The following is a 26,470-nucleotide window of genomic DNA, read 5'->3' as shown; positions in this document are numbered from 1 at the left end:
CACCCCCCAGGTCCCTCAAAAACAGCCATGGGTTGCAAGCCCTCCTACCCCCACCCCCATGCAGTCCTTAGGCTTACTTGAGGTTCCTGGTGTCTAGTAGGGTGGAAGGGATGCCCACTCACTCCCAACTTGTGGCTGCCAGGATCCAAAATGGCCACCAAGTTCTCTAGCATTAATACTGTCATATGACCTCTAGGGCAGTGGTTCCCAATCCTGGAGGCACCCCAGCCAGTAAGGTTTTTGGGCTATCCGCAATGAATATTTATGAGAAACATTTGCATGCAGTGGAGGCAGTACATACAAATATGAATATTCACTGTGGATATCCCAAAAACCTGACTGGTTGGGCTGCCTCCAGGACCAGGTTTGGGAACCAGCGCACTAGGGGGTCAGGCTTCCGTATATGGGTGTTTTGCATTATACAACGCTATAGCTGAAAACAAAATATCTTGCAGAGGACACAGAGGCAGCCCCTATCGGTCTGACTGTTCACGTGTCCTTTAGATTGTAAGCTCCTTGAGCAGGGATTGTCCTTCTATGTTAAATTGTACAGCGCTGCGTAACCCTAGTAGCGCTTTAGAAATGTTAAGTAGTAGTAGGAAGGAAGGAAATAATCTAGTAAAGAAAATGAAAAAACTAATACCAAAAATAAAAACCAAATCAACCACCATACCACATATCCAAAGGTCATAGACAGTAAATTGAAACGGGCAGCTTACTCAGAAGCCATCGCAAACTCTTTGGAAAAGAGCATCTCTCATTACACATACTCTTGAGGGCAAATTGAAGAGGCAAAACAAGAATCAAGAAGTATGGAAAAAAAGGTTTTTCAATTTTCTATCTATTCATTTCCTACTTATATTCTATTGTACCATCATCATCTCCTAATTTCATTTACTGAAATGATACAGAGGAGGATTCTACCAAGTTATCAAACATCAGAAAGGTTCACTTAAATGTCAAAAAGACATTTAATCTTCTCTTGACATTTACAGGAATTAAATTTATTTAAAATCACTAGAGAGAAACAAATATCCTAAATTACTAAAAACAGCTTTCAGAGCACACTAAGGAATTCTAAGCTGCTTTTTCCAAGAACATGCACATATTAAGTACTCTAATGTAAGGTATCAGGCATCAGAGCCCTAAAATGGTAAAAGGTAAGCAGAGTAGAATGAATCCAGAAATCGCTTTGCATTTTATGATGCAAGTGTCAGTTCTAGCAAAGCAATGTTCCAGATAGCACAATTTAACACATAAAATCAATATGATCCTTTTTGTGTTCTAAGTTTAAGGAGAATTGAAAGAGAAACTTAGAGGAGATAATCCAAGCAGTGTAAACCCAAGTAGCATGAAGGGACTGAAAACTGGCATTCATTTTCAATGCAGCATGCTAACATCTAATCACAAAAACAAACCAAAAATCCCTAGTACAAGAAATAACAGCAAAAAGCCAACAAACGTAATGTATCCTGTAATGCTGAGCACGTGATTTCTCAAAGCAACTTAAACTGAAACATGCACAAAATTATAAGTGAATACGAAAGGTCTCTCATATAATTTACAGCACCTACCAATTATAATTGTATATATAGTCAACTTTGTATATACAGTGGGGGAAATAAGTATTTGATCCCTTGCTGATTTTGTAAGTTTGCCCACTGACAAAGACATGAGCAGCCCATAATTGAAGGGTAGGTTATTGGTAACAGTGAGAGATAGCACATCACAAATTAAATCCGGAAAATCACATTGTGGAAAGTATATGAATTTATTTGCATTCTGCAGAGGGAAATAAGTATTTAATCCCTCTGGCAAACAAGACCTAATACTTGGTGGCAAAACCCTTGTTGGCAAGCACAGCGGTCAGACGTCTTCTGTAGTTGATGATGAGGTTTGCACACATGTCAGGAGGAATTTTGGTCCACTCCTCTTTGCAGATCATCTCTAAATCATTAAGAGTTCTGGGCTGTCGCTTGGCAACTCGCAGCTTCAGCTCCCTCCATAAGTTTTCAATGGGATTAAGGTCTGGTGACTGGCTAGACCACTCCATGACCCTAATGTGCTTCTTCCTGAGCCACTCCTTTGTTGCCTTGGCTGTATGTTTTGGGTCATTGTCGTGCTGGAAGACCCAGCCACGACCCATTTTTAAGGCCCTGGCGGAGGGAAGGAGGTTGTCACTCAGAATTGTACGGTACATGGCCCCATCCATTCTCCCATTGATGCGGTGAAGTAGTCCTGTGCCCTTAGCAGAGAAACACCCCCAAAACATAACATTTCCACCTCCATGCTTGACAGTGGGGACAGTGTTCTTTGGGTCATAGGCAGCATTTCTCTTCCTCCAAACACGGCGAGTTGAGTTCATGCCAAAGAGCTCAATTTTTGTCTCATCTGACCACAGCACCTTCTCCCAATCACTCTCGGCATCATCCAGGTGTTCACTGGCAAACTTCAGACGGGCCGTCACATGTGCCTTCCGGAGCAGGGGGACCTTGCGGGCACTGCAGGATTGCAATCCGTTATGTCGTAATGTGTTACCAATGGTTTTCGTGGTGACAGTGGTCCCAGCTGCCTTGAGATCATTGACAAGTTCCCCCCTTGTAGTTGTAGGCTGATTTCTAACCTTCCTCATGATCAAGGATACCCCACGAGGTGAGATTTTGCGTGGAGCCCCAGATCTTTGTCGATTGACAGTCATTTTGTACTTCTTCCATTTTCTTACTATGGCACCAACAGTTGTCTCCTTCTCGCCCAGCGTCTTACTGATGGTTTTGTAGCCCATTCCAGCCTTGTGCAGGTGTATGATCTTGTCCCTGACATCCTTAGACAGCTCCTTGCTCTTGGCCATTTTGTAGAGGTTAGAGTCTGACTGATTCACTGAGTCTGTGGACAGGTGTCTTTCATACAGGTGACCATTGCCGACAGCTGTCTGTCATGCAGGTAACGAGTTGATTTGGAGCATCTACCTGGTCTGTAGGGGCCAGATCTCTTACTGGTTGGTGGGGGATCAAATACTTATTTCCCTCTGCAGAATGCAAATAAATTCATATACTTTCCACAATGTGATTTTCCGGATTTAATTTGTGATGTGCTATCTCTCACTGTTACCAATAACCTACCCTTCAATTATGGGCTGCTCATGTCTTTGTCAGTGGGCAAACTTACAAAATCAGCAAGGGATCAAATACTTATTTCCCCCACTGTATATATAGTCAACTTTGGAATGCTCTCCCAAGACCCATCCAAGCTATTAATAACTATTTACCTTTCAGGAAAATGATAAAATCCCATTTTTTTCAAGCAAGTTTACCCTAATGGACCAGCTTAATTCCACCAGATCACCTACGATACTCCTGCTACGACGTCAACGCTTACTCTGACCCCAATGTTATACTCAATCCCTCATCTTCTTCCCTCCATCCTTTACCATTTCCCTCCCATTCTCCTTCCCTTTCACCTATCATATCCTTGTCTACCTTCCCTATTCTAGTTCATTACGTTCTTTTCACATGTCCTTTGTAATGCCTTTCATAATGTAAGTAGTTATGATCATTACAATTTATAATACTGTCCCTACATTTCCTTGTTTTTATTGTATTCTTTACCATGTAAGATGCTTTCTTTTACTATGTAAGCCGCACTGGACATGCTGTATGTGGGAAAGAGCGGGGTACAAATGTAATAAATAAAGAAAGAAAGAAGGCAAAGAGAATCAGTATTTCTGACACAAAGGAGGAAATTTTATAAAGGCCCTTTTACACGCATAAAAAAGCTTTTATTAAATTACCCAAGGGTTACATGCATAGAAGTGTAGTGTAATGACAAGACGGAACATACTTTTACATAACCTGCGTGTAGGCATGTGCTGGAACAGAGCACAGGCAGAGTTCCAATTTATGCATGAACTTTGTGCACTAACATTTACACCTGCTCCCAAGTTTGTTGAAAAATGTATTAGGTTGATCCAACAAAATATACAGTAACGTTGTTTCAATAATGTTACTGTGTATTTATACGGTGCTATAAGGCTGTGAAATCATGATGTCCTCAATTGATAGCTAGATTGAACGTTTCATTCATACATAAGTTGTGCTTTTAGAACAATTGTTTTTTAATATATTGCCAAGATGTTATTTTGATACAACTTCAATTTTGCTCTTAATGAGAAATAAGTACCTGAATATATGTAAACCGCTTTGAATGTAGTTGCAAAAACCTCAGAAAGGCGGTATATCAAGTCCCATTTCCCTTTCTTGATTTGATTGATCATTTGAGCCGCTTGACACTCATTCAGCTCATCAGAACCATGATTTTGCTCTTAATAAGCTTTTCCTATATGTTTAATCATTTGCCCTGCTTGATACTTATGCAGCTCTATAGGCGAGACGCAGGTACTCTTGGATAATTGTTTTTCAGTCTGCAGTGGGCACACATGACAAATATTACTGCATACCTTATGCAATTTGTGATTTAATTAGATCCTGTTAGACTCCGTTACATTCTTTGTTTAGATGGTTTGCCTAGCAAAGGAGAAAAAACCTCTTTAATATGGAAGAGCTTTGTTTTCTTGTCCATTCAACAGAATGGAAAAAAAACAAAACTGAGGAGACCACTGCATGTGGAAAGGGACAGACATGCTCACAAATTTTGAATTAGTTCTAGCTCTAGGAAAGGCATTTTGGACCTGATACTGTAGGACTATGTCACCCACTTGTGTGCCTTACTCAGTCCTGCCAGTCAATGGAAAATTCTCTGGCCATTAAGGAAAAATAATTTATTTTTGGAATAACTACGATGACCTTCGGCACCACCTTGACCGTAGAATGATTCTATGTATTTTGATTATAACACAAAATTTCTCAAGCCAACCAGTAAAACGTTTTTACTTTCTGCAAGTACTATTTTTGCCTTGGGCTCCCTAAGTTGCTGAAAAGAATGATAAAATAAACCAACCCAGCACAGCATTATTATTATTATCTGTCATAAAATAAGCTACATTCAGATGGCTATACAATGACAGCTAAATCCCAAGATATAAGCAGAAATCCAAAGAAATAAATGCACAGACTTCTTAAAAACCATCTCTTGATCGCCTCTTAGAATGCCATTATGGCAATGAGTAAACATGAGCTCAATTAACAACACAGTGCCATGGAACTCCCATTCGGTCTGCACAGTGAGAAAAACATAGCTTAGAATTTAAGAGACACTGCCCTCTAGGGTACAACTGTTTTTGGTAGTAGGAGATATCTCGTTGAACACACTTGAGCAAGGCTGAGTCATACAGAGATGAAGGGTAGATCATATACAAAGCATTTTTTCCCATAGATACAAAATAGGAGAAAAAGAAGTTGTAATGGAGGTTTCCTGCAGACAGCAGGCGTATGCAGCCACACTGTAAGACTATCCTCAGCTCAGGGGGAGTCTAACTGTAGACCCACTGACCAAGCACATGGGGGTTCCCACACTACTTCGGTGCCCTGTCTCTTCAGTCTACATCAAAGCCTAGTCATGTGTCTTTACTTTTTTTTTTTTTTTTAGGGGATTCTGCACTGGTAATTGTGGTTGCATATCCCTGCTTTATACAGGGAACCCCATTACAGGAAAGCAACTTTGTTTTATCTGAAAATAACCAGGGAGATGCAATCACACTCTAAAGTGTGTACCAAGCAGGGAGCCAGAAGTGTTACAGACTTTTGGTGGCCCAAGTTCTGGAAAGGATCATCAGTTATACTGCAAGAGGTTGAACAAGACTGCTTGACCAAATGCTGTATCCTGTGCTTAAGAATGATCAAAGCAATAATGTTTTGTAAAGTTATGAGTGGACGTCCACGTGGCTGCTCTACAAATACCCATGATGGGAGCTGATCTCAGATTTGCCACAGTGATTGCTTTTGCTCCAAGTTGGTGTGCCCCTATGTGAAAGTTGGAATATTCGCTTTTCCATTAAAAAAGGCAATACTGCCCACTATCCAACTGGAAAGTATATGTTTGGAAACCGGTTTCTACAGATTGATGGGGTCAAAAGACATAAAAATCTGAGAAAACTGATTAAAATCCTTTGTTCTTGGGAGATAATTGAATAAGGCTTTTCTACAGTTCAGTGTATGCAGGAGAACTTCTGCTTGGGAAGAATGAGTTAGAGGGAAGAATGAATTGGAAGGGAAAATATGGGTAAGACAATGGTTTGGTTTGGTTTGGTTAAGGTAAACATCTGAAATTACTTTTGGAATTAATTTAGGATGAGTTCTTAGCACCACTCTGTTATGAAAGAATTGAGTATGGGGGGTAATGAACTACAGCTTGTAAATCACTGACTCTTCTCACTATGGTTACCGCCATTAGAAAAAAATCATCTTCCATGACAACTGTTTAACTGATGAACATAAGAACATAACATAAAAACATAAACATTGCCATACTGGGACAGAGTGAGGGTCCATCAAGCCCAGTATCCTATTTCCAACAGTGGCCAATCCAGGTCATAAGTACCTGGCAAGATCCCAGAACAGTAAAACTGATGTTATGCTGCTCATCCTAGAAATAAGCAGTAGATTTTCCCAAATACATCTTAATAATGGCTTATGGACTTTTCTTTTAGGAAATTATCCAAACCTTTTTTAAACCCTGCTAAGCTAACTGCTTTTACCACATTCTCTAGCAACGAATTCCAGGGTTTAATTACACTTTGAGTGAAACAATATTTTCTCCAGTTTGTTTTAAATTTACTACTTTTCATTGCCCAAAGCCTCAAATGGGTTTTCCATAAGTTGGGACAATATGATATTAAGACCCCATGCTGGAGGGGACATCTCAAAGGATGTTTCAGATTCATGAGTTCTCTCATGAAGCGAGTGAAGAGGATGCATGGTGAGAGAATTTACCTAAAGGGGAAGGTGAAAAGCCCAGATGGCTGCCAGATGTAGTTACACAAATGATGCCTTAAACCAAAGTCCAAGAGATGAAGCAGGTATTAAAGGACTGTCTCTGGTGAACAAGAGGCCAGATTTACATTCTGTGACTTCACCCAGGTGAAAAAAATGCTCTCTCTTAAATTGGTATGATTTTCTTTTTGCCAATGTCCTTGATGCCAAAAGTACATGTTTTGCTGGTTTTGACAACTGGTGGGCTCAACTAGATCCTGTTCAATGTCAACGCTGTCAGGAATAAGCTCTTTGGGATTGAGAATTTGGCCCTGATCCTGAGTTAACAATGCCCAGGGACATAAGCTGGGCTTTTGATAGGACTTAAAGGCGTGGGAAGCAAACCTGTCTCAGCCAGTGAGGAGCAATAAGTGGGAAGATTTCCGGAAACTGGCGCCACAAGCCGCGGCGGAGGGAGAGCCGGTGCCCAGCTACCTATGGAAGTTCGGAGCCCCGAGGGCTGGCAATTGTTGAAACAATCCTTGGCGCCACGAACATGGGCAACTTACACAGCAGGCTACCAGAGGGTCAGCGCCTTCCTATACACACAGGGATGGCAAGACGGACCAGTGTCTGACAGCGCGATCGCGGACTACATAATAAGCGCAAAAAAGGCGGGAGGGTCCCACAGTTCCGTAGCCAGACACTGGACCGCATTCTCATTCTTCTCAAAGATCGCGGGATGGGGTGACCCAAGAAACAGGTTTCTAGCCAAAAAATTGCTGGAAGGGTGGCGGCGCGAACGCGGCTTTAGGCCCGATGGGAGACTACCAATCACGCATGACTTGCTATTGGAAATCTGGCATGCACTGCAGTCAGTGTGCACATCAGAATTCGAGACTCGGCTTTTCCGAGCAGCATACACACTGGCCTTCTTCGGAGCATTGAGGGTGTGCGAATTGGTAGCCACATCCAAGAAAAACGCCAATAGAGCGGGCCTCCTGCTAGACGGGGTCAAGTTATCAGAAAATATATTACGGATTGTAATCCACAGATCTAAGACGGACCAGCTGGGCAAGGGGCAGTCAGTCACCTTGACCCAGGTAGACAGTTTAGAGACGTGTCCCGTAGAAAATGTCAGAAAGTATCTAGCTATGAGGCCGACTGGTTGCGAAGCTTTGCTAGTACACAAAGATAGATCCCCATTGACCCTATTCCAATTCTCCGCGGTGTTGCGCAAGTGCTTGCTGGAGATGGGACGCGACCCAAAGAGCTTTGGAACGTATTCCTTTAGGATAGGAGCATCCACATGCGCAGCAGCGTTAGGCTTCCCACCGACATCCATTCAAAAATTAGGCAGATGGAAGTCTGACGCTTTCAGGGGATACATAAGGGATAAGTCACGGGGTAGTCAGAGCCCTCCGGGTGACATGTAATATACACACTATTCTATATTGCAGGGTTTCCAACCGTGTGGATTGTTGGACACTCGTTCATTAAGTGGGCAGCGCGCAGAGCCGAGGCAAGACCAGGTGGCGCACATTTAGGCTTGGCTACAAGAGGAGTGAGGATTCATTGGGCAGGAGTGCCAGGCATGAAATGGCCCCAGCTGGTGCCACTACTCCGCCGCAAAGCCGATGTGCTGGCCTCACCCGCAGTTGTAATAATTCACCTTGGCGGAAACGACATCGGAACAATCCCCTGCATTGACTTAGTCCGCGTTGCCGAGCGAAATTTGTCACTAATTTCGCAAATGTTTCCCAATACGCACATTATATGGTCCGATATAATCCCGAGATGGCGACACAGACACTGGAAGATCTGGGGCAGGCCCAGAAAGAAGGTGAACAGGCAGATCGCAGCGGGGGTAATGGGCAGGGGTGGATGGCAGATCACTCACACATGGGCCGATGAATTATGCGAGGGACTATTCTGGAAAGACGGTACGCACCTATCTGCCATAGGAAATGACTTATTGAACAATGACCTACAGAATGTGTTAGAAGAGATATTTATGGCACAACAGGCCGCAGTGGCTAGATTGGGAGGTCCGGGGCAAGCTATGCTACCCCGGCCTGGTGGCGGGGTACCCAAGCCTGATGGTGTAAACTAGGCAGCTGGGGAGCTGCGAGTACAAGGGAGCTCCCTTGCTAGACGTCGGGGAGCTCAAGTTACGATTGCTCAGTCCTGCTAGGACGGCGGACTGAAGAAGATGGACATTGAGCCGGAGGCTGTGAGCGGCTTGGGTATGCCCATGTATAAGATGTGTGTATATAAATAAAGCTGCGGCCGAGTTGTGCCATACCAAATGCCTTGTGTCTTGTGATGTATTAATGCGGTTACTGCTATAAAATTGTAAACCGAGGTCTCTCGGCTGCCTATGTTAAAGAGAGGCGTAGTGCCCCCTTGGGTGCACGGAGCCGAAGATAACCTGGCGCCGTGCACCGAGGGGACATGCGCATTTGTGACAGCGGGGAGCCCTGGGAGGAGCAAGGTGGGCTTGATCCCGACGCAAGAAGGGCACCCCGCTGAGAGAGGGAGGAGAGGAAACGGGGCTTAAAAGCCCTGGGGAGGAGCCCGGACAGCCTCTTTCGCGTCCGGGCTCCAGGTGCACCCAGCCCTCCCTAGCGGAGGAGTAGCCTAGCGGTTAATGCACTGGACTTTGGCCCTGGGGAACTGGGATCGATTCCCGCTGCAGCTCCTTGTGACAATGGGTAAAGTCACTTAACCCTCCGTTGCCCCAGATAGATCGCTTTGGATGTGGTTGCAAAAACTGTAGAAAAGCGGTATATCGAGTCCCATTCCCCTGGAGGAGTGGCCTAGTGGTTAGGGTGGTGGACTTTGGTCCTGGGGAACTGAGGAACTGAGTTCGATTCCCAGCACAGGCAGCTCCGTGTGACTCTGGGCAAGTCACTTAACCCTCCATTGCCTACCGCATTGAGCCTGCCATGAGTGGGAAAGCGCGGGGTACAAATGTAACAAAAATAAAAATAAAAAAAATACTTGAGCTTTGTCTTTATCTTTTGAAGCATTCTGGAGATCAAGGGAAATGGTAGAAATGCATAAAGAAGACTATAAGACGAAAGAATGGTGAAGTGTTCATTGTCCTATGAAGCAAAAGGACATATCTGTGGAGTCCTCCAATCTTGAAATATCCTTTGAATTGTATCCCTGTCTAGGGTCCATTCATGTGAATTCAGTTTGCAACTAAAGGAGACTGCAATCTGGATCTACCAACTTGGAGATGAGTGGCTAGAGAAGGAATGTTCAATGCATCTGCAAAGGTCCAGATCTTTAAGGCCTCTCTTCAGAGCCGAAGGAAGGCTCTGCCATTATGGCAGCTATTTGTTTGCAGCTATTTAATTGTCTGTGCAGATCAGAACCAATTGAGATGGAAGCCATGGTGAGAAATTTTGTAGCGTATTGTAAATGCCTCCAAGTCTGAGTATGTTTATCTCCTGAGGGGTCCAGAGAGACCTTGGATCTGCCATTGATGGAGTGAAGAATTACTTGAGAAACTAGTGCTTGAAATGGGAATCCCTTTACCAAGTTCAAGTGATGGAGCCACCATTGCAGAGAAACATGGGCAGCTCAATCTAGAGGGATCCTATTATAGAGAGGCCAAAGTTGTTGATTCCAATGCCACTTGAGATGGCACTGGAGGTGATGCATGTGTAGTCTGGCAAGTGGGACTACATGAACCGAGGCTTCCATGTACTCCAATAGTTGAAACAATTTTTGAGTCGAAGCAGAACGCATGTGAATCACCTTGAGCAGCAATACTTGGAAGGACTGGATCTTGTCATCTGGCAAATATGCTCTTGCCACAGAAATATCTAAATGAACTTGTATGAACTGTAAGATCTTTATGGGTGTTAGAGAGGACTTTTTCACATTGCTAAGAAAATCTAAGCTCTGGCACATGTCAACTGTGGCTCAAACTACAAATGTTGCCCTGGTTTGTGATGGAGCAGATATGAATCAATTGTCAAAATAGGGGAAAACAAATGGCCTGCCCTGCAAAGAGCAGCCCTGTGATAGCCAGGAACATTGTGAAAATACTCAGCACTGAAGAAAGGCCAAAGGATAGAACTTTGTATGGGAAGTGTCAGTGTAGGAACATGAACCTCTAATAATTCCAGTGGTTGTGATGAACTGGTATGTGAGTTTAGGCATCCTTTAAAATCAAGTGAGGCAAGCCAATCTTCCTGATTTAGAAGCAGAAAGATTGTGCCTAGGGAAATCATCTTGAACTTTTCCTTCTTTAAGTATACAGACCCTGAATATCCAGAATAGGCCGTAGCCCTCCTGACTTCCTGAGAATAAGAAAGAATCTTGAGTAAAATCCTCCATCTGCTCTGTCTGGTGTTAATTCTTCTATGGTACCTGCTTGTAGAAATGAATTTCTCTCTTCCACTAGCATATTGAGATGTGACGATGGAGGAATCAGATCCACGACTGGGTCCCAGATTAGCTGGGTGAGGGGAAAAATCCAATCTGTAATCATAAATGTGATTTCCATAACCCAGCAATCCAGACTGATTGATTGCCACTGCTGATGGAAGTAGCAGAGCCTTCCATCCACTCGGATGGAGTCAAAAGGAAAGGCAAGGTTTTTTTAGCTGGTGCTGCCAGTAGAGCCTATGCTCTCTGTTGGACACTGGTTTTTGAATAGAAGTTTGGAGAGGCATTATGTTTATTGATATCTTTTCCTTGGATAGAATTGTTAAAAATATTGGTAATCATATGACTTTTTGAATTGAAATAACTGCAATTTCCTAGACAAAGAGGTATTATCATTCAGTTGAGAAGAAAGCTCTTCAATTGTAGAGGAATGATCCTTTACCTGAGAGACAGCATCTTGGACTTTCTCACCAAATAGACTGCCTACCCTAGACAGGAAGCATCAGTGAGTTTGTCATGAAGATCCTCTCCATATTAATCATAGGTGGAACAAATAAGATAAGTGGATTCTTAAAGGCTTAGGTGATAAGCATCTGGTAGGGCACATGGGAACACAGGCAGAGGACGACATGAAAAATGTCTAGAAAGGCAATACAAGATAAAGGAAATGTGTAGAAGAAGACTGGGGGAAAAGAATATATAACACTTTACTGCAGTATTCACAGGAGGGGGGATTGTAAAGAGACCAGAAAACATTTACTATATTCTGCGCCTCCTGATTTTATTTTATTTGTGTTACATTTGTACCCCGCGCTTTCCCACTCACGGCAGGCTCAATGCAGCTTACATGGGGCAATGGAGGGTTAAGTGACTTGCCCAGAGTCACAAGGAGTTGCCTGTGCCTGAAGTGGGAATCGAACTCAGTTCCTCAGGTCCCCAGGACCAAAGTCCACTTGTTACATTTAAAGCCTGATTTTGCATAGGAAATCTAGATATGAAAAGGGATGTCCAAGTCTAAAGAGTCACCTTTAGCACAGTATCTTACAAAAGTCTCATTAAATGCAAAGCATTTTATAAAATGTCTACAAGGCCACAAGAAATGCATAGGTAGTATATCAAATACCTAATAAGCATAAACATATTTGTGTAGTTGGTGGAACAGGGTGAGAATAGTCATTTTACAAAAACAATACATTTAGAAAAAGAGCAGCCATCACTCAGGGCTTTGAACATAAGTAGCAGCACTTAAATGTGTAAACAGCTGAGTATGCAACCTATTTATTTATGATATACCACAATTCAAATTACAAAATTGACATCACTGCAGTTTATAAACCTAGCACAAGCCCATGACAGGCTAAACAAGACTAAACAAAAACATAAGGAAAACAGGATAATGAAAGAGACAAGAACAGTCACTATAAAGGGATGAATAGGACAGCAATTCCAACCAGAGACAAAAATGGAAGCTGAGATACAAAAGAAAGGGACACCAAGGATACCTTGACACTAGGAGGATCACGGAAAGCCCTAAAGAGGCCATTTTTTCTTTAAAAACCAAACTGTTTCAGATTTAAGACGGTTTAGAATTAGCTTATGTAATTTTAACCAATCTTCTGGATACAGAAAGAGAACAGTTAACCTGAAATTAAGCATCCCAAGAATCATGGGCAATGAGAATCTGCATATCATCTGCAAAAATATTCATTTAGGCCCAGACTTTGAATCAATGTTATGAGTGGGGTAAGAAATAAGTTGAATACGGTACAGACTAAACTCCAGTCCTGAGGGATACTGCTACACAGTCTTAGAAGAATGGCAACCTGAAACAACCCTAAATGTACAAGTAAGAAAATATGACAAACCATAGAAGAGCAGTACCACCTTCCCATCTCCCTGAATCTGCCCAACACAAGCTTATGATCAACAATGTCAAAAGCAGAGCTAAGGTCCAGCTGGATCAAAAGGATATCCTTCCCGCATTCAAGATGGGTATAAATTTCATTCAAAATGGTAACGACGACCGCCTTCACGCTATGATACTTCAGAAAAGATGTCAGCTGTTGAGCTGTCACTTTCCCAATCAATTTGGAGACAAAAGCAAGTTGGAAACAGGACAACAGTTTTCAGAAAAAGCAGGGTCATGGTTAGTTTTTTTATATATTTTTTTTTTTTTAAAGGAGAGGAAGGGCTGCAACCTCCTTCCAAATCAAAGGCACAGCACACATGCCAGATTTCACAAATCTAGATATCTAAGGAGAACTAAATAAAGAGCTGAGCTCTAAAATGCTAATATTTGGCTTTAATCAGGTAGCGTTAAGACCAGAAAGGCTGTCCCAATTGTCCCCTCAATCACTCATCAAAAGCCAAAGTCAGAACGAGCAGTTAGCTAATACTTAATTGATGCAGGATATAAATGCTGACAAGATTTTTTTGACACTGTAAAATAGGAAATATACATGAATTTTTCATACTTACCAAGCTACAACCAAAGACATGTTCTCTTCAAAATTGCATGCTGCAGATATACACTTGTAAAGAGTGATTTCTAAATCACTCTGTAGACACATAGGATCATTTACAGATGCAAATGCTGTGAAAGCCTGCTAAAATGGCACCCCTATTGTATTTCACATTAGATATAATTGACAAGGCATGCACTCAAGTGTGATTCAATAAATAAAGAGAACCTGAATGGAATAAAACTAGAAAACAAACTGAACAGAATACGACTAGATTTTGTTTATCCAATTACCTACTTCTGTGTATATGCTGTCCTCCTAGACCACCTCAGTGTCATATCCTAGTTTACAAAATACTGATACCACCTGTTCGCTCATTCTTTAGAAGACAGGGCAATGCTACGAAAAACAACCAGATATAGATGAGAACTAGAGACCAATTATCCTCCAGTAAAAGAACAAGACTGCAATATTTTGAGACTACTAGTTTATAGGATTCAAGACAGCAACTTATGTCAATCAAATCAGAATGACTTCACTAACTTGGTGACCAGGGGATAAGATAGAAGAGAACAGTGCTTAAAAGTTCTAATTAGATTTTATTACGGTCTTTGACACTGCTCCATACAGAAGACTCATAAACCATACAAAAGAGAGATGCATCGGAATGGGGATTTCAAGAATCCTGTGGGTTCCACAAGATTCCCGCGGGGATGGAAAAGTTGCCACAAGTGATTCCAGAATGAGGCTTGGAATGTACTGCGAGAGACACCTGGAGGGCCAGAATGAGGCTTGGAATGCCCAAAGAGGCATCTGGAACACTAGATTGAGGCTTGGAACACTCATTGATGGAATAGTGAATACCATCCAAAAAACTATAGGATGCTGTTTGGGTCAGGAGGAAATGGAGGGCTATGAACAAGTTAAGTGATAGCATCGACTTCTGCAGGTATGGGTGGGAATGGAGGAGATTAACTGCAGGGATGGGTAAGGATGGAATGGATCTTAGCGGTTATGGGTTACATTCTATTGGGGAGGGATGAGTGAAATTTCTGTCCCCATGCAACTCTCTAGTACAAAAAGCTCATGGAACCTGATGACAAGCTGGGTTAGAGAACTGACCAAGCAATAAGTTATCCAAATGATAACAGCAAACAGTGGATAATAAAAAAAGAAAGGGGGGCCTCAAGGATCTGTCCTAAGGCCAGTTTATCAAAGGGATTTATAAGCAATATTGTAGAGGGGCTAGAAGAAAGGCTGTATTTGTTTGCAGATGACACCATGATCTATAACATGGAAAAGAATAGGATAAGAAAAAAATGTGCAAAATACAGAAAGCTCGATTGGCCTCTACTAAGATTTAATGCTATGTAATTAGCAAGGGATCAGTAATTTTCCTCTCAGTAATTAAACTCCCAGTTGGGTAAACAAAATAAACTTTTAATATCTTACAGCTCTATCAACTATGAAAGATTGTTTTTCTTGTTCCACTTCAACAGTGAAGTTACTGTAAACTGTGTTTTTACTTTCAGCCTGCTAAATGTCCATTAAAAGGTCCTACAGTGTATCACTCCTCTCTTCCTGTTCAAAGATCACAGTCTAGATTTTTTTAAAAGATAGCAATGAATTTAGCATAAAATGTTCTCTGCTCTAAAATGATGTATATACAGCAATATCACTCGGTTAAACAAAAAAAAAAGTTTGCTTCTGCTGCCCCCTAGTGACAACATTTCAATCCGTATGCAACAGAGCTAGAAAAACTGAAATTTATAAAAGATACAACCATTATCCTCCAGAGTCTATAATTGGCACCAATCCACAGATGTGCACCCAACTAAATTGGCTAATAAGCCAATTAGTGCCAATATCTGGCACCAATCTGAATTGCTGCACACATCTGGTTACGCACTATAGCAATGTGCACCAACATACCATAGTGCGCTACCTAAAAGCATGGCCATGGGAGATGCATGGGCGGGTCAGGGGCATTCCTTTGTGCGCGGTGTTATAGAATACAGAGGATGTGCACCTAAAATGGTGCTGGGAATTACACCTGGTTTCAGTAAGCTTAAGCCTTAGCACCCAAATTCTGGAAGCAAAATCGGCACTCGATGTTGTTCTATAGTGAGCGCTTCAGAATAGCACTGAGTGTTGATATTTTTGGGGGGCACAGATTTTTGAGCACCGTTTACTGAATCTAGAATATGAGCAGGATTACTAAGAACGAAAGAATAGTCCATCAAGCACAGTATCCTGCTTCCAACAGTGGCCAATCCAGGTCATGAAGTACTTGACAGATTACTGAAAAATACATTTCATTGCCCTCTAATGACTAGCTCTCCAATTTTAGGTTTTAATCAATAAACACCAATAAAACGCTCCTGATGGAAAAAATTAGCAGAGATGTTTATAAAACAAAACACTGGAAAAACACCACCTTTTCCTACTACTCTCTCACCCCTCCCCAGCTCGTCTTGAACCTCCACTCAGTTTTTGTGAAAAGACACCCAGCAACAATACGTGTGGGGTGAAAAACACAACTAACATTAATTTCTTTTTTGTACCCTCAGTGAACCTCTAATTAGCTAGAAAATAAGCACTTACAAAGTTACACCAATCAATATTCAATGTCATTTATTCAGAAATAAACGCAAAGGGGGCAATTCTATAACTAACTTGCTAGTCACACACACACACAAGGAATGACCAGCTGCACATATTACAGTGGGGCATGTTTATCCACTCCTACCCTAGCTAAGATAATATTCAAGCACCTGTCTGACTTCATTTGCAACTTTCTTTAAATTAGTCTCCTTGTTTTAAAACTCATGTTACACTACCTTATCTCTATATATAAACGGCACCACCAACGTTCTATGAAGATATGCTAATCACTGTTACTACAACCTCTGGTAAAGAGTGCCAGAGCTTAACTATTTGTTGATTTTTCCTCTTATTTGTTTTAAAAGTATTTCCATGTAACTTTGAGTGTCCCCTAGTCTTTGTACTTTTGGGATGAGTCAAAAATAGATTAACTTCTACTCGTTCAACACCACTAAGATTTTGTAGACCTCAATCATATCTCCCTTCATCCATCTCTTTCCCAAGCTGAAGAGCCCCAACCTCCTTAGTCTTTCCTCATATGAGAGGGGTTCCATTCCCTTTATCATTTTGGTTGCTCCTCTTTGAACCTTTTCAAATTCCGCTATATTTGTTTTTGAGATACACCGACCAGAACTAAACACAATTCTAAAGGTGAGGTCGCACCATGGAGTGATACAGAAGCATTATAGAATTTTCAATCTTATTTACCATCCCTTTCCTAATAATTCTTAGCATCCTGTTTGCTTTTTTGGCCGCTGCTGAATGAGGTCTCCTTAGCCTGTATGGAGAAACCAGCATCATTGGCCAAGACGTTTCTCCAACTACTGAACTACTCTGCCCAGCAATAGCCAGAGTGGGAACACCTACAGTATCCTCCCCCTGCCCCCCCCAAGGCCACCACTGAATGATGTCTCTGAGTAGAAAAAACTTGAGTGCTTCAGTATTTTCTCTGCACTTAATTAGGAGTCTTTGAACCAACTGATCAAAATCTCTAATTTCAGTAAAACAGAAAACTCTATTCCCTTTGGTACTAACAGTAACAGCTTTTAGCTATAGCATCTGTCTTTTCTACATCTATAACCTCATGTAAAGAATGATTACACTGCAAGATTCCCATCATGACTGGCAAAGCAGATATAGCTCTCTGAAATGCACATCTTTCCCAGAGTGCTTGAGTGACTGAATGGTATCCACAATAAACATTCATAAACTTTTTTGGCTCTCCTCTTTAGGTAATTGAAAGTAGGCCCTGAACTGCTCACTATGGGCTCGGGCTACCAGACCACACTTTGTGATCTGTAGAAGGTCACTGAGAACTAGATCATTTTAAAAGTTGCTATTAAATCCATGATTGGAACCCCTCCCCAGCGCAGCACAATATGTTCAAATGCTGAGTCCACCAAATGACAATTCCCAAGATCCAAGGTGCTTCTGCTCAGAAAGTGAACCTAATTTGCAACAAATAGAAAAACTGCTATCTTTAGAATTCAATTCCTTGGATTTTCCTTCTTCCTTTGGAACTCGATCCCCGAGAATTGAAACATGATCTTCCCCACGCTTTTTTTTTTTCACACTCCCAACACAGACCGACAGTGCTAAGAACTGTATGGCAGCTGCCACAAGCCACACAACTGGTCTCATCTCGCAATCCAATGCAGAATTACTGCTCAATGGACCAACCATATATTTTCTTCTCTTCGCCCCAAAGCATGCAGTCTCCTTTCCTCTATTTGCTTGTGAGTGTGCAACTCAGAGCCTGCTTCCTTTTTATGTTTCTTTTTTCTTTTGCTTTAAAAATTCATCTTTCTAGTACTAAAACTCTTGGCTCCTCTCAAAAACTGGGGGAAATGGACAAGAGGTGTCCCGGCCAATATACCAACAATTGTTCAAGTCATGTGTGTGTGTATGGGGACGAGGCATTACCATCTGGGCTCTGCACCCTGGGACATCCAAACTAGCATCACGAGCCAACCCTTCTTGAGCACTGACCTCACCAGAGGGATACTGCACAATAAATCCAACCCCTGGGAAGCCTGAAAATCCTTCAATACCAGCTCAGAATGCACAGGTGTACATCCTTCCATCTGCTGGAGACATACAGGCTGGCTGTCGACTGCACAGAACCTATACAGGGTGATGTCATCAAACCAATTGTTCTCAGTGTCCAATTGCTGACAGCATAAATCCACACATCCAGACTACTCTGATAGGATAAGGAGGAATGTGATAGCTACTCCATGGCTTGTTTAGTAAAAAGAAAAAAAATCTACAATTTAAAGAGGGCAAGCAGCTCTATTTCTTAGAGCCTCAGACTGCTTCAGAGTATTGCAGATAAGTATCACATGGCCAGGATTGGGTAGTAACTAAGTACAGGTACTTTGTTACAATACTTAAATACAATTTTCAGTACTTTCACATGTAACGAGTGACATTTGTTTTGCCATACTTTTTACTTGTAACACATACTTTTGTACTTTGTAGCAAAGTATTAATTCTTAATTCAGAAAGTTTTTAAGTTTGTACTTCTTCTTCTCCCCCTCTACATGCATCCACTCATCAAACCAGGGCTTTCCAAGTGATGTCAGACACGGCTTGTATCTGATTAAGCCTAAACTTCCGGTCCCAGCTCAGCTGATTTTGGGACCGGAAGTTCTGGCGCAATCAGATGCAAGCCTTGCTTGGAAAGCCCTGGTTTGATGAACGAGTGCCTGTAGAGGGGAGAAGCAGAGGTGAACACAATTTAAAATCACGGTACATGGAAGGTACAAAAGGGGACAGGGGAGCAGAGAACAAGATGTTGATTCCCCAAAGTACTAACATCCCAAAGTAGGGATCTCTCCCCTTCCTACCACTCCCCACTGGGAGCTGTTCCATTATTGCACTTAAATAACCTCTCCCTTGCCTGCTGAGTTCTACTCAGAAAATGCACTGTGCAAGCTAGCAGACTTCTGAAGGAGGTTGTGCAGAAGCTAAGAGAGTGGAGGAGAAAAGAAATACATATATGACACAGCCTAAAAAAGTACACAAAAGCTTAAAATGTTAGAAGTAGGGGAGTCTAAGCATTTCAACAAAACTAAGATCTCGGGTTGAGAAATAATGTGAATGCATAAAATATTTCAATTTCTCCCTCTGCCTTCATATGCCACTTCTCTATATACATTATAAGGATAAATTCACTACCATTCAGGAAATAGGGATGGTTTTTACCATTAAATAAATCAGGCAATCATTGAGTGTGCCAAATTATGGAGGGGTAAGGGAGGGGGTAGAGGGAGCTGGAGCTGATGCAAATGTATACAGCTGAAGTGTTTGTCACCATATGTACTTGTATTTTTGGGGGGGTGGGGGGGACAGCAGTAATTGTATGAGACATTTTGGAAGATGAAGGATTTCAACAAGAAGTTGCAGTCAATCCATATCTGAAAAATTCTAGCAGGACCAGGGAATTTCTGGTCCCTGATAATTGCTCAGCCCACATTAGAGAGGGCACCCAACAGCCATCAGTAATCGTAACACCTTGCCAACAAAATGTTGCAGGACAGACATATGTTACTGTACATATGGTAGGGCTACCTAATTGATTCTACCAGCATGAATCTGTCCTCCTTGGGAGGACCTTAATGACCTTGAAGATGTGTAGAGAGATCCTGTTCTTCAAGTACTCTGGGCCATTTCCTTTAAAGGCCTTGAAGGTCAAAAGAGAGTTTTAAATTTGGCTCTGTACAGTAATTAGATTGTAAGCTCTATCAAGCAGGGACTGTCTCTGCATGATCAAGTGTGAAGCGCTGCGTACATCCGGTAGCGCTATAGAAATGATAAGTAGTAGTAGTAGTAGTAGTAAGAGGCATCTTACATGCATATACTGACATGTAAAAGCAAAAAATCCTTTATAACAAAGATTCTCAACCTTTATGGATGCGAGAACCCCTTATTAATCACTAAAAAGTTCAGTAACCCCCAGGTCATCCTTAGTATTCTTACTAGACCCCCCATTCCTTCAGCACCAAGCCTACCCCCCCCCCCCCCCAGCCCTCTACTTCCCCCTTTCCCTTCTTGTCTACACCAAACATCTCTCTCCCCTACCAGTCTCAGTCTCCTTCTCTCTCCAGTCTTTCTCTTCCTAGCCTCTCCCCCTGGGAACCACTGCTTTATAAAATTACTCCCATGTTATGCAAGCTTTCCTTTAAAAAGCACATGTGCACAGAGATAGCATCCAGCCTTAACTGCTCTCAAGCACACAAAGCAACTCCAGTACTGCTTCTAACTGTATGTTAAAAACTGCACAAACTTTTGTTTTACAAATGTTCAAAGGCTATGCTTATGTATTTATTGTTCCTCACTAAGGATGCTATTTGTAATAAGTAGGTTATAAGCAACTAAAATCAATAACAGCAAACACAATCATAAAACTGGGCTATAAATCCACCACTGAGCTGTTCTCATTATCCAGAGTCACAACCCTTAATGGAACTTTTGCACCATTAATTAGGGTCTTTTTCTCTGTACACAGTCCAGTACCCATGAATCTACATGTGAAAATAAAACACCCTTGGCTGTGTCATCAGAATCAATCAAGGAAATTCAATAATGCTAACAACTTTTGAGCAGTATTTCTGCACATAAGTGCAACTGCTCGTGTTAAGGCTTGAGATTTCATTTCTAAACCTCTAGCCTACGGAGACTTAGTTTTATCTCTAATTACAAAACTAATTTAGAAATCCCATTTCCCCTGGATAATTCACACACAATAGGATTTCATTTAAGAATGCTCACATCTCGATTCACTAGTTCGTGGACACAAAGTACATTCCCCTGTGGGGAAAACAAACATAAGATTTGGCAAGATCTACAGAAGATTACTTCAAAGTACTGTTTTGACTTGATCAGACCCATAAGTGCTGCGGGAGGGTCACATGATGATCTGCTGGTGAATGGACTCAGCCCAAAGGAGCTTCTCTCTCTTCACCTCAAATAATATAAGTTAGAGGCAATATCACCTGCATTTGAAGTGACCTTCATGCTGACTGGCAATATTAACGCAAGGACAGAGTGCACTTTATCTGATCAAGTATCAAACTGGATGCCCAGTAAAACTTGGAGAAGAGCAGCGGAGACAGTGAAAGCTGGGGCAGCTAAGATAGCAATGGACAAATTTCATCCTATGTTAATTATGTCAGAGGAGTCTGAGAAACACCTCACCCAATGCATCACAGCAATACTGGAAGTTGCAGTCCACCTTACAAGAGACGCGAGAAACACTAGCGTCACAGACGACTAGAATTACCGACACCAAGCACTGCATCTCCACACAGGAACTGACCACAACTGGCTTACAGTAGCAAAAGGATCAGCTTAAGGGGAAAGGGAAATGGGACTTGATATACCGCCTTTCTGAGGTTTTTGCAACTACATTCAAAGCGGTTTACATATATTCAGGTACTTATTTTGTACCTGGGGCAATGGAGGGTTAAGTGACTTGCCCAGAGTCACAAGGAGCTGCAGTGGAAATTGAACTCAGTTTCCCAGGATCAAGGTCCACTGCACTAACCACTAGGCTACTCCTCCCTCCTTAAGAAGCAAAACATTCAGCTCATGGATTGCATAGATGACCAAGAGAACAGGATTTGAATAATAGGACTGCCAAAATCTATAACATTGGTTTGATGACATTTTGTGAGACCAAACTGTCTACTAAGCTTGACTTGGTGGACAGCAATAGTACAATCTCGGATTGAGAGAGCACACCACTTGCGCCCTGCACCAGTGGAAGGGAGCCAAGCCACAATTATTGTACGGGTTCTGAATTACACCAATAAAGTCAAATTGAAGAGAGGCTACAAAACGCAAAAAAAACCTTGGAAATTCACAGCCACAACCACTGTGGTATATTTTGTTTTTCTTGAGACTCCATTGTGTTCTGGTTCTGAGAGTGTTCTCACTGTGAGCAGGCAAATGTGAATAGCTGAAAGTTACTGGGAGTTGGAGTGAGCCGAGCTTTCTTTCAATTGGGACTCATGTTGGATCATAACCGACTGAATTCTTTGGAACAATAACCATCATAACTGACCCCTGAAGCAGGCATTTGCCAAAACACTGCCCTTGTTGGATCTCTGAATAAAGGTTGTTCTTCATACCAATTCTTGAGGCCCAAGTGCTTTTCTTTTGCTACATGAAATCTAAGTAAACCATATCTAGTACTCTCCTCTGATCCAACTCTCTGGTCAGACAAAGAATTTGATCATTTATCCTAAAAGAGTTACTTCTCACGAACCTCAGATCCTGTAATCAACTGGATTCCAGTAACTGCATTACCCTGTTCTAGCAGTGTTTCCATTAACTTAGTCACCACAAAAGTAGACTAACCAGCCTGTGGTTCCAAATCTCCTCCTTACCTCCACTTTTGTGGCGAGGAACCACATCTGCCTATCTTCAGTGCTCCAGAACCACTTCCAAATCTGAAGAATTGTTGAAAAAAAAAAAAATCAGAGAGCAGAGCTGCCAAGACTTCGAAAACCTTCATGAAGGCTGCTGAGTGATGCCATCTTTATGTTCTATGTGTAGGTTTTTAAGATTGCCAGCACATATACAGTGTCTTACTAAAGGCTCTTCATTCATGGGAAATGTGAATGCCCAACTTGGACATTCCATTTTCCATGTGGGGCTTCACATAGTGTTGAAACTTTGTTAATTTTGACAGTGGATTTAATTAAGGTTTGTAGGTGGGAGTTTCCAGGAGTGACTGATTCCATTATGTACCTATTTTGAAGAAGAAAAATGTAACTAGTTCCCAGTTGAAGACTGGTTATTTGAATGCTAGATCAAGTAAGCATAAGACTGCTTTAGTTTATGACCTGTTGACTATAGACAAATTTGATATGTTATATGTTTCAGAGTCTTGGTTACTTCGTTCAGACATTATAGATGTGAGGCAGTGTTGCCCCGCAGGTTATAAATGGGAGTGAGCTTGTTTATATAGGAAAAAGGGAGGTGGGGTGGTGATTTTTTTTTCAGGGAATGTTTGAATTTTCAGTTTGTGTGTGCAGAAGTGATTGAATGTGAGGTTATTCAAAGCTGAGACTTGGTGCTTTGCTTGGTGTATTTTCCCCCTGGGGTTGCTGTTGCTGTTTGTTCTTTTTTATTGCATTTTTTTATCTGGATTGTCAATAGATTTTACTAAGCTGTGTTTGCTAGGGGATTTTAATGTTCCATTTGCCCCTGATGATAACATTCCCCAGTGTAAAACAGCCTCCCACCAGAGCTACACTGAAGAAGTGTCTAGAATGAAATTTAGATTCTCCAAAGGAATCAAAATCTTGGGACTAGAAGCTAACCGAATTTTGGTTTTGGTTTCTGCTCCTGCCCGTGCTGGTTCCAACTCTAAAATGGCTGCCAGGACTTCCAACGGCAGCAGCAATTGCAAGAGGCTACTAGATCATCAGGGCTTCCTAAGGTAGGCTCGGGGACAGCTTTTTTGGTCAGGTATGTGGGAGGGAGTGGGGGGAGGGCAGTTTTGTTTTTTGCCAAAAACCAAGATGCCAATTTTGGTCGCAGGTTCAGTTTCAGCAGAAAACGAAGGTTCTGGGTTTGGCTGGGCTCTCTCTGGGATTCAGCCGCTTCTGATTTCGTCGATTACAGAAACAGCTAACAAAACCACTTAGAAATATACTACATTATTCAACAGTCATTCAGAGAACACTGAAGGTCCTAACAGCAGTGTACCTCCAGAGGGATAGTGGAAATATATACCAAGATGCTGGACCATCATGACTCGCAAACAAAAGGCCACCAACATAATCTCTTCAAGGATACAGAACGGATGTCAGAATAACCTCCCCAAAGATACACAAGGAAAGCATGCAGCGATATCATTTATCTGCTCCACTGCTGTAGTGAAGCCAGATACTCACAGAAGCAGTAGACAGCCTTCTAGCATTAATCCCCCACCCCCATCCACATGCGACATATGTACAAAACCTACTATCCTGCATAGGAAGGTACTTTCAAACTCCTGGACAATAAACTGCTTTCAGCTTTTGGGCAAACAAGTTCCCTATGAGATTCCAGTGAGGAAAACAATAAATAAAGCCATACCTAAGCAGAAATACACAAAAGCACAGGAACAAATATTAAACTCAAAAGTCTGGTTTACTGCAGCAGGATTACACACATTTCTGAGAGCAATTTTTACAAACAGATTAACACAGTATAGGCTTGGGCTCTGTTAATTTGCTCTTTGTTTTGAATTACCATTCCATTAAAATACAATAAAACGTGAATTAACAAAAAAAACACTACTGTCTTTGAGGTTCATATGCAGTTTACACAGACAGCATCAAAATATTTCTCCCATCTAAATATTGGCTGTGGCCGAGCTGCTGAGACATAAAATGGTGAAACAGCATAGACACTAATTCACTGCTCCGCTTTTTCATGAGTAGTTCAGAACATACCTGGCCGTTCTTCCCACTCGATGGATGTAAGTACTAGCATCTTCTGGACAATCAAGCTGAAGAACCCAATTCACTGCTGGGAAATCTAAACCAAGTTGTTAAAAGTTAAAATATGTACAATATAGACATACTCTAGCACAACACACGTTTTGTTCTATAGCAACTTTTTTTTTTTTTGGCACATACAGCATCACTGCCCATGAGAATTAGGTCACATTACAGATGTTGCACTGGAACCTAACATAAAATAGCATTAGGTAGCTATCCTCTGTGTCAAAGCGTCCCAGAATTAAAGGTGCCCTCTACTTGAGCAGAAACAGGCCACCCAACAAAGTACACTAGCAAGCCTGACTCTAATATGTAGAAGACTGTGATGCTACTCTAAACAGCTTCTAAGACAGATGAGGAAACTCATTCTAAGATACATTTGTCACAAGCTCCATGCTCAAATCAAGCCCATAGGGACCAGAGTTCACTCTCACACCAGTTGGAACGTAATCTCTATCTAGTCACTTAAGTAACAAATATCTTTGGCATCTCAGCCCATGCTGTCCCCCAACCACATACATTAAAATTTATGAAGTGCTTTGGAACTACAAAGGTTCAACAAAAAAATAATTGTAAATAAAGGTGCTTACTTTAGGCCTAATTTACAAAAGGCTTGAACACCAACCAATCCAATTCAGATTAGTACTTAACAAGTCTTACATAATAAAATAAAGCTGAATCTTCAATTAGTGAATGAATGGACCTCATACCACAAAACAACAACAAAGGAGTGAGATAGACTCAAAGAGGAAGTCAAAAAGAAAACCAAAATTATAAGTCTTTATTATAAGAAGGCATAAAACTGACCCTTAAGATACAAGGGTCTATCTAAAAAGCCAAAAAAGCTTTTGCATTAATTATGTCACCGGCTCTGCCAGTGAGGCACTGTTAGCTTTTCAGAGCATTTCCCTCATTTAGAACCATACTGCATTTTAGCAGCTAGGATTCTGATATCTTCTCCAAGTTCTGTCACCAACTTACAAAAGATTGGTTTGACCCTCAAGGCAGGCCTTTGTGCCGAAACACGGCCATGTTGGGTCGTTTTTATGCCTTTTATTATCAGATAGACCCTTATATCTTAAGGGTCGGTTTTATGCCTTCATATAATAAAGACTCATAATTTTGATTTTCTTTTTGACTTACTCTTTGAGTCTCACTCCTTTCTTGTCATTTTGCTCACGTTTGTGCGAGGGACTTTTTTTCCTCCTCTTCATTTCTCCTCATACCACAAAGGCATACTTTGTATTTTTACACTTTCGCTAACAGGTTTCATCATCGGTCCATTGGGATTTGTGCACCCGCTCGTATTCATAAAGAAAAATAATTTTCCAGCTTTATTAACACAAGCAATGCAAGCCAATGCAAACGTCTCCTGTGGAATACAAGTAAGCTGCTCTGATGAGCCAGCAGGCTTCATTGTTTTACAAATGGCTAAAGGCCTAATATCCCTCCATCACGTCCTCAAATTGGCATATAATGAAATAACAATTTATTTGTTATTGGTACTACAAAATAAACAATCTATGCAGATCAAAGACTTGTGATTTAATTTCAAATATCAAGATTGGCTTTCAATATATGAAAATTGAAGGACATGAGGGAGGAATGGTGGGCTTTTTTCCCCATTTGTAGAACTCTC

General features: G+C 41.6%; 1 protein-coding gene across 1 annotated transcript in view; it reads right to left on the bottom strand.

The window, feature by feature from the left end:
• Positions 1–26,470, bottom strand: part of DDX10 (DEAD-box helicase 10) — a 457,862-nt gene that overhangs the window by 393,117 nt on the left and 38,275 nt on the right. The window contains exon 9 of the mRNA XM_030200276.1: positions 24,784–24,868. Coding sequence (XP_030056136.1) covers positions 24,784–24,868 — 85 coding nt within the window. The remainder of the gene's footprint in view (positions 1–24,783; positions 24,869–26,470) is intronic.

The sequence above is a fragment of the Microcaecilia unicolor genome, chromosome 4, assembly GCF_901765095.1.
Source record: "Microcaecilia unicolor chromosome 4, aMicUni1.1, whole genome shotgun sequence".
NCBI classification, from domain to species: domain Eukaryota; kingdom Metazoa; phylum Chordata; class Amphibia; order Gymnophiona; family Siphonopidae; genus Microcaecilia; species Microcaecilia unicolor.
Note: the sequence above shows the minus strand (reverse complement) of the source record. Positions and strands in the feature narration are given on the sequence as shown.